This window comes from Nymphaea colorata, chromosome 13, assembly GCF_008831285.2.
Source record: "Nymphaea colorata isolate Beijing-Zhang1983 chromosome 13, ASM883128v2, whole genome shotgun sequence".
In the NCBI taxonomy this organism is placed as follows: Eukaryota; Viridiplantae; Streptophyta; class Magnoliopsida; order Nymphaeales; family Nymphaeaceae; genus Nymphaea; species Nymphaea colorata.
In genome coordinates this window covers 6,250,451-6,265,309 of record NC_045150.1, presented here as the reverse complement: position 1 = coordinate 6,265,309, position 14,859 = coordinate 6,250,451, and the positions used below count along the sequence as shown (strand labels likewise).

The following is a 14,859-nucleotide window of genomic DNA, read 5'->3' as shown; positions in this document are numbered from 1 at the left end:
TTTGGTACTTGAGAATTGAGAGGGCTAACATTCCAACAAAACAATGAAGACCCAATAGATTTCCAATAATGGTTCTTGTGGTTTACAAATTATTGGCCTCTGCCTACCCAGAAGAAAGTTATGTTTGGACTTGTAACTTTGATGTTCAGTCTTATGAGATTAACATTGCGGCTATTCTGTTGATTTCTGGTTGCCTGCTTCTAGAACTTTGGGTTTTACCACTGAAGTTCCATGTGTGGTGTTTGAGGGATGAGTATTATCTTGAATAAATCCATCCCTCCTCGTCCGTCACCTGCTGTGGTGTCATCCCAAACTGCTACCCAAATTAAACTGCTACCCAAATTAGAAGAAAGATGTCGGTCACTGCTAGTGGTCATTCTTCAAGTGAGTCCTGCCGCAAAAGAACGCAGCTCGGTGCAAAACATCCAAGACATGGTGGTCTTTTGGAGTTAGTTGATGATGGTGCTGTCAAATTATCCGGTTTGTTTTAGAGAAGAGAATCCATACATCATGTATGAATGATGTTTTATATTACTGAAAGCAAGAAAATGCTTGTCCATTGAACAGCTTTACTGTCTATATACTTTTGTAGATCTTGTAGTTATAGTCTCAAATGTACACTATTGGTATTTGATCAGTTGAACTCTCTCTCTTTGTCCTCCCTCTCTCTCTCTTTGTCCTCTCTCTCTCTCTCTCTACTTGGTGACAGTTTGTTGCTCATTTTATTAATGCGTTTTGCACATTATCGGCTCTCTCTTCACACGCGTGCATACAGGAACAAGCATTAGCTGCCGAAGATTGAGATCTCAAACATCTCATAATGCAACGATCAAATTTACTATCCATGGAAAAGTAACCGTTGTCATCAAACATTGAATTTTCTACCTTGAAAAAAAATTCCAGGCCATCAAACATGGCCTGGATTAGGAGAAAGAAATATTTACTTGCCCGTACACTTACCGTGGATTTTTCCCTTGAAAAATTCTTCCATCAAAAAAAATCCAGGCCATCAAACAGGGCCTTAACTAAATTTTGCATAAATTTAACCCAATTATGAAGCCAGAAATTTTTTAGTAGCACTGAATTAAATAGGAAGACAATTAAGGAGCACCACCATATATAATAAATGCTTGATGGGCACCTTACATATAAATACAAAAATATGTGGAGTTAACCAATAGGTAGATAATCGTTAAAGGGGTTTTGTGCAATGGTTGGGAGGAGGGGTTTGTAGGCGGTTTCTGTTTTGAATTCCTGTGGTGTTAATTGTTTGTGTTGCAAAAAAAGGTGTAAATTGTTTGTGTTGCAAAAAAAAGGAAACACTAATAGGAGTTTCTGTTTTGAATTCCAGTGGTGTTAATTGTTTGTGTTGCAAAAAAAGGAAACACTCATAGGGTTGCGCACGAGCGAGTCGGCTCGAGCTTGGCTCAATGTTTAGCCAGTTCGAGCTCGAGCCTACGACATAGTCAACTGGTTATTCCTGCGAAATGCATCGTCTTACCTTGGAGTTCTTCAACCATCGTCTTACCTTGGAGTTCTTCAACCGATGGATTGATAGGATTATGTTATGCGTCTCGACCAAGTCTTAAGTTGCAGTCATTAATGGTTGCAAGGACAGATTTTTTAATGGGCATAGAGGCCTCAGACAGAGGGATCCCTTCTCCCCTTACCTATTCCTTGTGGCTATGGAGACGACATCTAGAAGTTAAAGCTAGAGAAAAGTAACAGCCAGATACAATGTCCCTGCCGCTTTGCTCTAACTGCTATTCCCCCGCTACTTGCTTACGCCGACGACCTCATTCTTTTTCGTTGTGCCAATCAAAGAAATGCTAGGAGGATTGCAGCTTTCCTTGAACAAATTGGCAACAGCTCTGGTTCGAGGATTCATCATAGCAAATCCTCCCTAACTTTCTTCTATACGCTGGCCGGCAGAGTGGATGAACTAAGAAGCCATTTACATTGGGACATTAGACCTCTACTGCTCGCTTTTCTTGATCTCCTCCTTTTCACCGGGAGACGACTACGGTAGATTGGAAAGATTCATGCAGTTCATGCAACTCTGGAAATGCATTAACTCCCCTTGGATTCGGCAATTACTCCAGTTTCCACATAACAATACAGTCAAAGATGAACTACGCTGGGGATCTCAAACGGCCAATTCTCTCAACAGCCACGGTATCTATGACAAGATAAGAAGGAAAGGTGAGGAAGAAGGCTGCAGCTAGTCAATCTGCCCACAGAACTAATCTCTTCCTCTGGCTCGCGACCTCCATCGTCCCTGACGACAGCCATTCCCACGTTTTACTATACAAATAGTCACTCTCAAGTTTCAAATGAAAAGGCAGTCTTAAGTTGGCCTTCTCCATAAGCCACGCAGAAGGACTCCGGTTGCTTATGCTCTCGAAGAGATTCATTTAGTTGGAAGACATTATCATACTGCTGCCTACACTTACTGAACAACAATCTAATTCTTTGTTCAATGGAGGCGCAGGACAACATCAAACGCTGCACCACAAAGTCTAACAACGCTTTGTATACAGATACTTTTCTGTACAGAAGTCCAACCGCATTTTGATTTCTGACTGTCACACTACTGCTAACGCAGTAGCTTCTGTTCTCCGCCCATGCCCCTTGAATGCATGGCAGTTTTGGGATGCCCTTCCTGATTTTTAGGACATCTTCCTACTACATTTCTTTGTTGTAAGCTAATTGTATATTTCTTCTATGTTTTGTCAATAAAATGATGGGGGCACTTTGCCCCCACAGGGTTGCAGCGGAACATGGCTGCTCCATATGTACGTAGTTTGGTTTTTCTAGCATGTTTAAATGGATTCCAGATAATATACAGTTTAGCTGTCAGAGTTCAAAAATACCACTAAATGTTAGTTCACAGAGTCAGGAATATGCTGCAGCTCGCCCACCCTCTGCCCACCTCTTGTTCTTATTTGAACCTCGTTCCAAGTATATTGCACTAACTGCATTGAGATCTGGATCTGAAGAGATAGTGATACTCCTGGATCCCGTAATTGGAGGTGGCAAAAGAAATGAACTTAGGCATAAAATTGAGCTGCGTTAGTTTGGATCTATTTTTATCTGGCTTTAGACATGGGAGAGATTTTAGACTCTGCTCCAAGTCCAGTTGAATATTCATAATTGGGCCTTAACTCAGTCCACAAACTCTAAAAATGTTATTTTCTTCTTGCTTCAAATGCAAAAGCTGTAGACTGGTCTTTAACTGGACCTCCGTTTGATACCACGCGATATATTTAACAGATTCAGAGAGATCTTGCGAGCCCAAAATCTTTGAATAAAACATCCAGTAGTATTGTGATTCAAAAAGAAAAAAGAAAGGAATAGAAAGGAAGGTGAATTTAAATCAGTAATTTCATAAGCAGGTTAGTCCTCACTGGAACTAGTAAAAATGAAGCATAAATGAAATGTCAGATGACTAAGTTATACAGCACATATCATCAATTGGTCAACCGTGGGGATGTAGCTCAAATGGTAGAGCGCTCGCTTTGCATGCGAGAGGCACGGGGTTCGATCCCCCGCATCTCCACATCAGTTATTTTCTCTTTTAACGGACTTTGCAGCCAAAACTCTTTGCCCTTCCCCCTTCCATTTTCGGTTTTTGTCTCTTCCTTACTTCTCCCCCGTTTCGTTGGCTGTCCTCTAGACCTCAACCTCAGAGGACTTAATAGCCGTCCCCCATTTTGAGCAGTTCAATGTCACCTATACAGTTTAAAAAACTTGAGTTGTTGTGGATGAGTTGATTCATTTGAGTAGGTTCCACAAAGTTTTTACGTTAGTAGTTCAGAAGTTTTATTGAAGCATCTAATAATATATGTTTCCCACCAAGATACTTTTTAAAATCATATCTCCAAGGTTGCATTGCAAAAAGGCTTGTTCTATTAAGTAGTGTTTGATGGCTTGGAAATATATTTCTTAAAAAAATTGAATGAGAAAAATCTTTTGGATTCTCATTTTGATGTGTCTGTGATGAAGAAATATATTTTCAAAAATATATTTCTTAGTTTGATATAAGGAACATATTTCTAGATTTTCTAAAAAGAGAAAGATTGATGTAACACATAAAACAACAATAACAAGTGAAAGCGTAGACACAAACAACAATAACATGATTCATGCTCACATTGAATTGATCTTGCAACATCCTCGACCTTTCGACGCACATATTGATAAGGGTCTCCTTCCTTCTCTGAACGTTGGAAGAATTTATATACCAAAAAATCCACCAAGGTAACAATATCTCGCTTAGTATTCACTTAAAAAGCAGTCTTTTCTTCTAGCTCCCCCACTCAACAAGCCATAAAACCCAACTCACTTCATTACTTACAAGAAAATGTACAATATTTTTCCCACAAAGTGATGCAAATAAGAAAAGAGAAACAGGACACTAAATTTCAAAACATATGAAAGTGGGCATTCCGAAAAAACAAATAGTCAAGCAAGAGATAATAAGATAGATAATTTACATAAGTGTCCACAAAAGCATTAACGTTAAATACATAGTACAGACAAAATGTAACTTTCAACATGTCTATCGTTTTAAACAAAAAGGTTCTTCCAAAATTTGGTGATTGTATTTCTTCATATATGTCCCCTGAACGACTCTCGAACATAACATAATATTTATGTCGCAGCTTCATCTTCGATTACCTATGAACATAAACATAAAGATCAGCTTGATGAACTCATATTCAACATATAATAACTAACAAAAGTAAAACATAAACAAAACAAACATATGCATAACTAATAACATCGATACAATTGTTTCCATTTGTCATAAGTTTCTACCCACCTACGATTTTGAAAATCCATGAACATTTGAGATGTTATTGAAGTGCACACGTCATTATTGGATCCTGGCCTGATTTTTTTCTCAACTTATATATTGAGAGAGAGAAAAGAACTTGGAAAAAATCAGACATTAAGTTAGGGATAAAAACCACACCCCTTCATCTTTTTGCTAAAAATTAATTTTAAATATAATATAAACATGCTGATATATTTATAAAAACTATTTTGATATAAAAATCAAATTGATTTTATGAAAAATGTTGATTTTTCTATCATTAAAATGTTGACGCTACTAAAGCCATTCATTTTTGTTTATTATAAAAACACTATCAAAACCCAAAAAATGATCAACTTATCCTTAATATCATATTGGTAAAGTTAGGTTTAAAAAAAACATTTTAAATCTCATATTTAAAGAGTCTGGTTCTTGTCATATATATATATATATATATATATATATATATATATATATATAAAACCTTTGTCGGTGTTGCAAGGGTTGTCGGTGTTGCAAGGGTTATGCATGCCGTGTCGTGTATGAAACTTTTGTGTGCTTTAATGTCGTCGAAAAATGCTCATGATTAATATGATTAACAGAAAAAAAAACTTTTGCAGGCACAAAAAGAAACAAAATAACTGTTTCGCGATTTTATGGGTGTTTCAAGGGATATTCTTTCAAATGATATTTTATATATCTACCATGAATAATATGTACAAACAAGAAAATATTTACCTAAAAAAATCAATATGATAACATTGTTAAGTTTGTATTCACAAAAATGCTAACATATGTAAGTTTTAAAAGATAAATTACCTTTCGAAATTCTTAATTTTTTTTTTATCTTATCAAAGCATTTTTTACGGTTCTCAAATCAAAAGTTGTTCGTTTCCAACCAAAAGCTATATAGATAGATTGCCTGTCAAAAGAACCTGTTGCTAATGCATTTTGAGTCGGCCAATTGTGTTCTACCACATTGTCTTAGTAGATCAGCTAAAGGTATATTTCCATGACTATGTGTTCCATCAATTACACCAACATAAATTTGAAACACACATCAATGAAAATGAAACATTTATTGTGTTTACAAAAGCGTAAAAAAAAGTTTTTTTTTAATTACTTGAAAGTAGTCACAAAATTTTTTTTTGTCGCATAAAATTTCATTGGTAAAGTTAATCGATCATGTTACTGTTCTGGGTGAGCAAGGGGTATTAATCTCCACCGCTCGAAAAAGGCCCGAAGGCCCCCCATTCCCTCTGCCTCAGGGGTCCTGAACTGCGTCGGTATCAGTGATAGCAACGGTGCACCCTTCAGCTTGGATGCCGCGCCATAGACACAGGAACATAGCACCCACGGGAATCAAACTAGAGACCTGCCTTAGTACAGGCCCCTAACTCAACCAGCTACGCTATGCCCTTTGAAACAATCGATCATGTTACTGGTATGAACGTTTCTTCTAATGAGATTATTCATCTCAAAACCCCATGAAACTGTCAACATATTTGTCTCAATAGAACAAACTCTGAGATTGAGCTATATATAGGTGAGATGTTGCTCATCTACGTTCACTACAACAAAAATCCAAAACACCGATCGTGTGATTCAAACAGATTTTTGTTATTCCATCGGAACTTCATGTTTTTTGTAATTTGTTGGGTTAAAATTCGTGGGAAGGATATGAGCCGGGGCGTTCCAACGCCACCCATTCCATTCGCCTTCAGGTCCCCTCATCAACAGTGGCGGCAACACGCTCACCCCTACAAAATGTCCGTTCCTAGAACTAGAATCCGCTAGAAGGCTCGACTCAAGCGGGAAGTGTTCGACGAAATGCCCGAGCGGCAGCCATGGCGCTGTGCTACCCATCCACGCCGAGAGAGATAACCAAAACCCTCGGCCTCTTCCTCACGGGAGTCGTCCTCTTCGCAGTCGGCGCCCATTTCGCCTACGTCAACGTGGAGCCGATTCGAGCCAGAACACTCGCCAGAGATCAGATGATGAGGGAATATCTGAAGAAGAAATACGGGAAGTAACTGTATTTCCTCATAAACCTAACTCCCCATCTTAACTTCTTTCTTGTTTTCCATTTGCTGGTGTTTCTCTTCCCGCTCCTGCGTGTAGCGTAGAGGACATGGCGGTCGTTCCTGCTATCACCGAAGTGGACATGGCCTCCTTCTCTCCCGTGCAGACGGTTCGTGCAACCGTAGTGCAGGCGTCCACCATTTTTTATGACACCCCCGCTACCATAGGTAACTATTGGTGGACCATCGATGCAGTTGGTTGAGTACCTGTATTTTACAATCACTTTACTGTTACTTTAATGTTTGATACATGATTTTCCTTTTTCGCTGGAGGAAGGAGCATGGAGGAGGATCACTCGAAATGGCAGAGCCTACCAGCTGATCAGTAGTTGTTCATGATTGTTGATTCAAAACCACTTTAAAAAATCCATCCTCGATCTACATGCCTCAGTCTAACCAGTTGTAAAGCTGTCCGCAAAACTGGGAATCTACTTAGAAACAAGTTGCGAAATTATTTATTATTTCTTGTGATTGTTGAAGATTTACTTTATATATGTTACAAATGAAATGAAAGGCTTAATTTGATCTAGGTTCAGCTGAGAAGTGCTAGGATACCTATATATGGACTGAAGAGCATAAGGTTTAGAGGCAAGCGGCTTGTGATTGCTAACATTCTCCAAGCGCGCTGAAACAATCTCAAACAGAAACGAAGAACATCATTCATGTACGGGAGTGCTTTGTGGAATTTAGGAACATATTGATTCCCATCAACCATCGGACAATGTAAACGGCTAGCAGCTTTTTGTTTGTGATGTCATTAATTTTAATTGTTAAGTACTATGAGCTTCACCAATTGCCCCCAGATCACTAAATGAACTTGAACGTTGGTCCACTATACTGCTGAAAATAAATGGATTGAACACATAGGAGGGTGGAAAATTGGAAATATGTAAATTATTGGATAATGGAAAATTACCACAATAATTTATATAAATATTTTGGCGATTGTTTGGGAGAGAGAACCATATACTTGTTTAGTAGAAATTTATACGTATCTCTTCCAGATCTATGGATATAAATTCTGACATATTTTAGAAAGGTTTGCATTTTTCTTGTGTAACCTTTTCTGTTTCTGTGAGCTGCAAGATTCTAGTTTATACCTGTCAAAAATATCATACTTTTAGGCGGGAAAGCAATTATTGGTGATTCTTTCTTACAAATGAGCTTTGACTTGATAGGACATGGGGAAAGACAGAGAAGAGAACTCTGTCTTTGTGGCTGTCGACTCCTCATCCTCCTTTGACTGTAACATATTTTTCTTTTCAAGAAACTTTGAAGAAGTGACTGCAGAAAATTAGTTTTTACCCCAGTATTTCTTAAGGAGCATAATAAATATGTGCTATCTACCAGCAGCTATCACTCTTATGACTATTGCTTGCTGGATAAGGACTGGTATTGTTTATTGACAGAAAAGTGCATAGTAGTATTACAAGTCATTCCTTCCTGCAGTGGGCTTTCCTTTTCTCTTCCAAGAAAGGGAATCTGCAGCTTGGAAGATCATTGTGTCATGCAAACGGAGACTCATATGACACGTAGATAGTGCTGGAAGATTAGAGTATTGAAGATTAGGTTGATCAAGGTTGAACTTTGGCTGTGCAATGTGGGGTTGTGCATGAGCTTTCTGACAGTCAATTGCTTGTCTATTCAAATGCCACATTATTTTGAAGGAACTGTATCTGCCTTGAAATCTCTTCCCATAGAATCATGAAACGAAATTTGGAAATGTCCAATCGACCAGTGCAGAGTCACTAGACTCACTACCATTTATGTGAAGTGCAGACCAAGGAATATTAAAGCTGGTCTTCTGAGAATGATCTGAGTTCTGAGCCAAGATGCTAATTGTAATATCCTGAAGCTATTTTGATTATCTAGATGTAACAAAATGTTGTTCATATGTAGCATTTCATTTCTCCTAAGTCTTAAGACATATGTTTTCTTCTAGTTGAATGGCTTGTAGAATGTTAATCTGGTGTTATGTTTACTTTTTGCATCATGTCTACAGATAAAGCTGAGAAATTGATTGCAGAAGCTGCTGCATATGGGTCTCAAATAGTTGTATTTCCGGAAGCATTTATTGGTGGCTATCCACGGGGTTCTCGCTTTGGCGTTGCAATTGGCAGTCGCTCTGCTAGGGGAAGGGAAGAATATCGGAAGTATCATGCTGCAGCTATTGATGTGCCTGGTAAAACATTTATAAGAGTATGATATAGCATTAGAGTAATTGCCAGTTAGGTTGAATTGTGTGTTTGGTCTTTGGTGCCCAAAAAGCGCGTTCACAATTCAAAAGAACACACATCTATGCATAGTCAATACACAGGTCAGATTTGAATGTTCATAGAAGCATGTTTATATAACAAACGTAGGATGCATGTGTTCACCATGATTATTCAGGAAACCTCTCAATTCTCCTAAGCCTGAAGACATTTGTCAATCTTTAATTTTTTTGTTTATGGCCACATAAATTGGATAGTAGCATTTCATTTGCACTATTAGTCTAAACAACTATTTGAGGAAATAAAGAGGACATAAGTACAATAAATGGCAGATCAAACATCATTTTTTCTTGATTCAATCTATCCCTCTTGTTTTATACTATGTCGGGATTATGATGGACCATCTTAATTTGCTGCTTAACCTCCTGCTTTGCTATTAAATTTGAAACGTACATGCTGGATGTTGCTCCTTTTGTTGGAGCATTTTTGTGCAAAATTTTTTGGAAAAGCCATGATCCACCCAAAAACACTTGGGCGCTTTGAAGGATTTTTCGGAAATCTCATTTTTGAAATGTACAAAGTGAGGTGCAACTTATCTTGTCATTATGAGGCCAACCACTCCTAGCTCATTTAACAGGGTAACTAAGTCAAAGATTAACTATTTTACTTGCTAATTGAGCCCATGTACCTTGAAAGAAGGGCCTACCTTGTGAAAATCTATGACTAGGATCATGATCAAGTTGCTTCTTCTTCAAGTTTGAATAGATTTCTGTTGACGTTGACTTAGATCCTAACATAGGAGTTGGGTTCAACAAGTCCCGTTTGGGGTTGGTTTCTTTACCCTTTTTCTCTCTCCCTCTGTCACTTTTGCTGTCTCCCTCTTCGCTTTTTTCTTTTTTTGCTTTCAACCACCATGGTCTCCACTTGAGATTGGTGGATCCTAGGAAGGATAAGGGACTTGAAATACCAGTCCCAAAATGTGACTGATTTTATTCATTTCCATGTCAGTATTTTTTTTCAGTCTACTTGTAATAGTCTATGAAAACTTCCTTATTTTACTGCTCCCTTCAATATGGTTGATGAAATTTGGCTTCATTTGCTGCTCATGTGTATGTAGGGCCTGAAGTTGACCGCCTTGCCAGCATGGCTGGAAAATATAAGGTCTATTTGGTGATGGGAGTAATTGAGCGAGCAGGATACACATTGTATTGCACAGTTTTATTCTTTGATGCTCAGGGGCAATACTTGGGAAAGCATCGCAAACTCATGCCTACAGCACTTGAGCGTGTTATATGGGGCTTTGGAGATGGATCATCGATTCCTGTCTTTGGAACTCCTGTTGGGAAGATAGGTGCACTTATTTGTTGGGAGAACAGAATGCCCTTGTTGAGAACAGCAATGTATGCTAAAGGTATAACTTTTGAAGATGACAATGGGTCAACATAGGATGTAATTTTTTCCATCGAATTGGATTCCTGTAATTGGAATATCTCTGTTTTCCCTTTGTGCATTGGGTGATTATTGTGTTGCTAATTTTGTTTGATGTGATAGCTAGTCTCAGTAGAAGCCTTTCACTAGTTCCTGTTGTTTAAAAGTTGGATAATTTTTGCAACTTTCGTTCTTTAGGTATTGAAATATACTGTGCTCCAACTGCGGATGCAAGAGATGTATGGCAATCATCAATGACCCACATTGCACTTGAAGGTGGGTGCTTTGTTCTATCTGCAAACCAGTTTTGCCGGCGGAAGGACTACCCCCCACCTCCAGATTATGTCTTTGAAGATTCAGATGACAATCTATCACCTGATTCGATTGTATGTGCTGGTGGCAGTGTCATTATTTCCCCATCAGGCTCTGTACTAGCTGGGCCAAATTATGACGGAGAGGCTCTCATATCTGCTGATCTAGGTATGTGGCTTTCATAGAAAAATATTTATTTCATAAATAAGCTGGTGAGTTTCATTTCTTTATGTTGAACTGGATTGCTCATTTGCTGTCTACTGCTTCATAAGTAATAAATTATTCTTTTATGTTCATCAGATTTTGGGGAAATCACACGCTCAAAATTTGACTTTGATGTTGTCGGACACTATTCGAGGCCTGATATCTTGACTTTGTCTGTGAATGATCATCCCTTGAATCCAGTGTCATTTGCATCGACAGATAGAAGTGATGGCTAGCAAAAACTGTAATAATCTCTTCGTATTGACTTTGTATACATTCTCAACAATTTAGGATTCGTTATCTGGCCCACTTTGTCTTGAATTTTTCTTTTCCTTTCACTATTTCACTGTTAGTTTCTTTAAACAGGTGAGACACTTTGGAAGTCAAAGTTGGAGACTTGGAGTGGGAGGCAAAACCCAAATCTGCCGTTCTGGTTGTTTGGATGATCTTGCTATGTCTGTACATATGTTCCAACTGGGGACTCCTGGTACTTGGAAAAATAAACAAATGTACAATGTCATTGATGTCAGTAACATGCTTTCTATTTCATTCAGACTATCATCACGTGCTAGTTCATCTGTGACACTCAACTTTTGTTAATATTAGCTCTGATATCTGTTCATTTGTTTTTTTTCATTCTCGAATTGAGTTGCTTTCCATTTTTCACTTTCACAAAGATCGCTTGAAAAACTGATAACCTTCCGTTGCATCCCTCCGTTGCATTCTTTTAACTGGTCGTTCTGTCCTGTAGTTGTTACTGTTGTCAAAGTACTGTATTTGGTTATGCTTATGCTAATTGAAGCTACAGTTCCTTACAAGAATCTTTAGATTGTTGACATTTAGTACCTTAGCAAAAATCTCTGCAAATAAACATTCCAAAACCTTGCTCCGGGATTTCAGCAAGCGTGTCTCAAGTTTCACTGGAAGTCAATTGTAAAGATGAAGATCGTTGAGACATTCACAAAAATCAAACGGGCATAGGTGGTATCCCAATTTCCCATCGAATTGTGATAAATCTATTACTTGTTATAGTTTAGCACTCGTAATAATGAAAAAGGCCTTGCTTCTGAAGATTTCTCAAGCAATCACTTTGCCGGAAAATGGCCAATCAATTATATCAAATATGGACAAATAACTGATTTTCAACTTAACTGTAGCATTCTTTACCTTTTAAAATCTTCAAAAAAAAATGATTTGGCCCCAGTAAAAAAATTGAAATATGTAATTGGCCCCTTTTAGTTACACGCAAGAGAAAAATACTAGTAGCGCCCCCGCCTGAGATGGGGGCTAATGTAAGTTATAGGGACGGTGAGCCCGTATCTGTTGACATTGAAGAAAACTTGGCGCCTGAGAAAGGGTCGTTTATGTATTTATCTGCCACTGCCAGTCAAGCCGCCAATGCTCGTATGCACGTATCTCACTCGTGACCATGGTATTTAGAGGGGCTCCCCATTTCTGTACGGGAATTACCTGCATATATGTCGCGGACACTCGTAGAAATGTGCATCCGTGTCAACACAGCTAGATACAAGCGCAGGTATGGTGCACGGCAGAGTTATTATTTATATTTTTCTTTTATATCTTAGTAATATTTTTTTTAGTATTTTTTTGTTTAGTAATATATATATATATATATATATATATATATATATATATATATATATATATATATATATATATAACTCAAGGGCTTTTTTTCAATTTTGTATTGCGGTGCCTTCCATTGCTAAAATTCATGACATGACAAAAGAATCACCGTGGGTGGTGCAGATATTACTGACAGTTTTTAACAATACAAAATCATCAAAACAACCATCCGGCCACTGTGCGTCACTGTTTCTAGCTATAGAAAGCATCATTTGTGGCAGTTTTTAACTTTGCAAAATTGAAAAAGAAAAGAATCCACCCAGCAATATACCAATGTTGAAAACTACTGGCTGATGAAAGTTGCCGGATTTTTTTATATGACTTGGAACTGAAAGAAAAATAAATGCTACCAGAGAGTAATCAAAGTGCCTATCAGATTCCCATTCCAGGTGTAAAATGTGGCCGGAAGTTCTCAACAACGAAACCTTTCACACACTTTCACGTGACGCTGAACGCATACCACCCATCAAGTCAGATCGCAATATGACTTGCTTTAAGCTTGCATTTGTAGGTTTTCTACATGTGAGACATTCTACATATAACTAATCAAGTTTGAAAGCGTTAGTTTCGAGGGGCATAGTATAGTTAATTGGACTGATGAGTCGGTGAAAAATCTTGTTAATTCGATTCTTGTAGGTGCTATTTTTCTAGGTTTCAAATAATATATATGTGACAGTATATATGTGTCAGTTTAGTTGATAGTTGACAGGTGTTTCACTCTCTACCAGAATCTCAAAGCAGGGAAAATTGAGAAGGGGTTTCGGCCTCTTCAAGATAAGTTCCCTCTGCTGAATTCAACCTAGGGCTGCACAACGAGCCAAGCCAACTTGGGCTCGACTCGAACTTGCTCAAAAAAACTCGGCTCATGCTCGACTCGTTTATATACAGGTCGAGTTCGAGCTTACAAAGATACTCGAAACAATAAACAAGTCGAGTTGGAGTTTTAGGAACTCGACTCTTTTATACTCAACTCGACTCGCAAACCGGTACTCTATATAATATTGCCATAACCAATTTCACGAGTTAAACAAGTTACACGAGTTAACGCTTACACGAGTGCTTACACAATTAACGCTAAACGAGTTAACACCTAAGCGAGTTAAAAGGTTAAACAAGTCAAGTTCGATCTCGATTTTGTGTAGTCGAGTCGAGCTCGAACTTGCTATAAGGAGCTCAAGTCGAGTTCGTGCTGAGCTCGAGCTCGAGTTTTTTGAGTCAAGTCGAGCTTGAGCTGGGCGGCTTGTGTGCAACCCTAATTCAACCCATTTAAGCATCACTATTTGAGTGCATCCTATCTGATCCCATGCACAGAAAAGCATAAAACAAACACGGTACAAACTTGAACGAATCGAGAGATGAACCTCTTACACACAAATAAGTTTGTCATTACCGTGCACATTTCAAAACTCATGGTGCCAATTTGGCTTTGCAACAACAGGAAAATAAAAGTCTCTTTTAAGCACCTATATTTTGATTCAATACCGAAAAAGGCTTCATGTTTGCGCATTTTCTGATCTACGTCTGCTTTTTTGCCGAAACCACAGCCCCGACAGTCCAAATAAATCTTAATAGTGAAGCTTTATGCATGGCTCTTTTACGTCGTTCTTGTTTCATGATTTCTCAGTTGGAGCTTTGCTAGAAATCTAGATAGCGCACAAACGAAAATGTAGAAATCGAAAAAACAAACATTCATGATTCATGTGGTTTCAAATAGGGCGGAAGAAGAACCTGTAGAGGCGACCGCCGACTGAATGTCGGCGACTGTGGGAAGAACGGCTACAGTCCCCATAGAGTCGTTTCCCTGCGGAGGTAGCGGCGGCGGTGGCGGCGGCAATGGGTTTCTCTCCTCAGCCATAGCAGCCCAGTGATGGGGACAGGCAATTCACGTATGGCTAAGGGGACCGATTACCCAGACGGTAAAAACTTGATGTGTCTCACACCATCACAAGACACATGTATTTATACTTAAGGGTCCGAACCGGATATGGACCCGTATCGACACAGGACTATCCAGATGGGGAAATCCCAACAATCTCCCACTAGTCCAAGTCGATATCAAGGGTAAACAAAATGAATGGATTAGCCTTCAAATTCATTCCAAGGTCCCACCTTTGTTGTCTTACAAAACTTCTCAACAAACAAATGAGAATAGAAA

General features: G+C 38.5%; 1 protein-coding gene and 1 non-coding gene across 3 annotated transcripts; both read left to right on the top strand.

The window, feature by feature from the left end:
* The first annotated feature begins 3,486 nt into the window (after window positions 1-3,486).
* On the top strand, window positions 3,487-3,559 carry TRNAA-UGC (transfer RNA alanine (anticodon UGC)). Its single transcript has one exon. It is a non-coding gene; the product is annotated as a tRNA-Ala (tRNA).
* Window positions 3,560-6,420: 2,861 nt separating this feature from the next.
* LOC116267212 (bifunctional nitrilase/nitrile hydratase NIT4A-like) lies at window positions 6,421-11,693 on the top strand. 2 transcript variants are annotated; one of them, XM_031648820.2, is made up of 7 exons: window positions 6,938-7,068; window positions 7,178-7,623; window positions 8,903-9,082; window positions 10,231-10,524; window positions 10,740-11,021; window positions 11,154-11,301; window positions 11,424-11,693. In XM_031648820.2, exons 4-6 carry the CDS (start codon window positions 10,257-10,259, stop codon window positions 11,291-11,293), a joined length of 690 nt encoding a protein of 229 aa, XP_031504680.1. In that variant the 5' UTR covers window positions 6,938-7,068; window positions 7,178-7,623; window positions 8,903-9,082; window positions 10,231-10,256; the 3' UTR covers window positions 11,294-11,301; window positions 11,424-11,693. The 2 variants fall into 2 exon arrangements, with proteins under 2 accessions (XP_031504679.1, XP_031504680.1); XM_031648819.2 differs by lacking the exon at window positions 7,178-7,623 and having other exon boundaries at window positions 6,421-7,068.
* The last annotated feature ends 3,166 nt before the right edge of the window (window positions 11,694-14,859 follow it).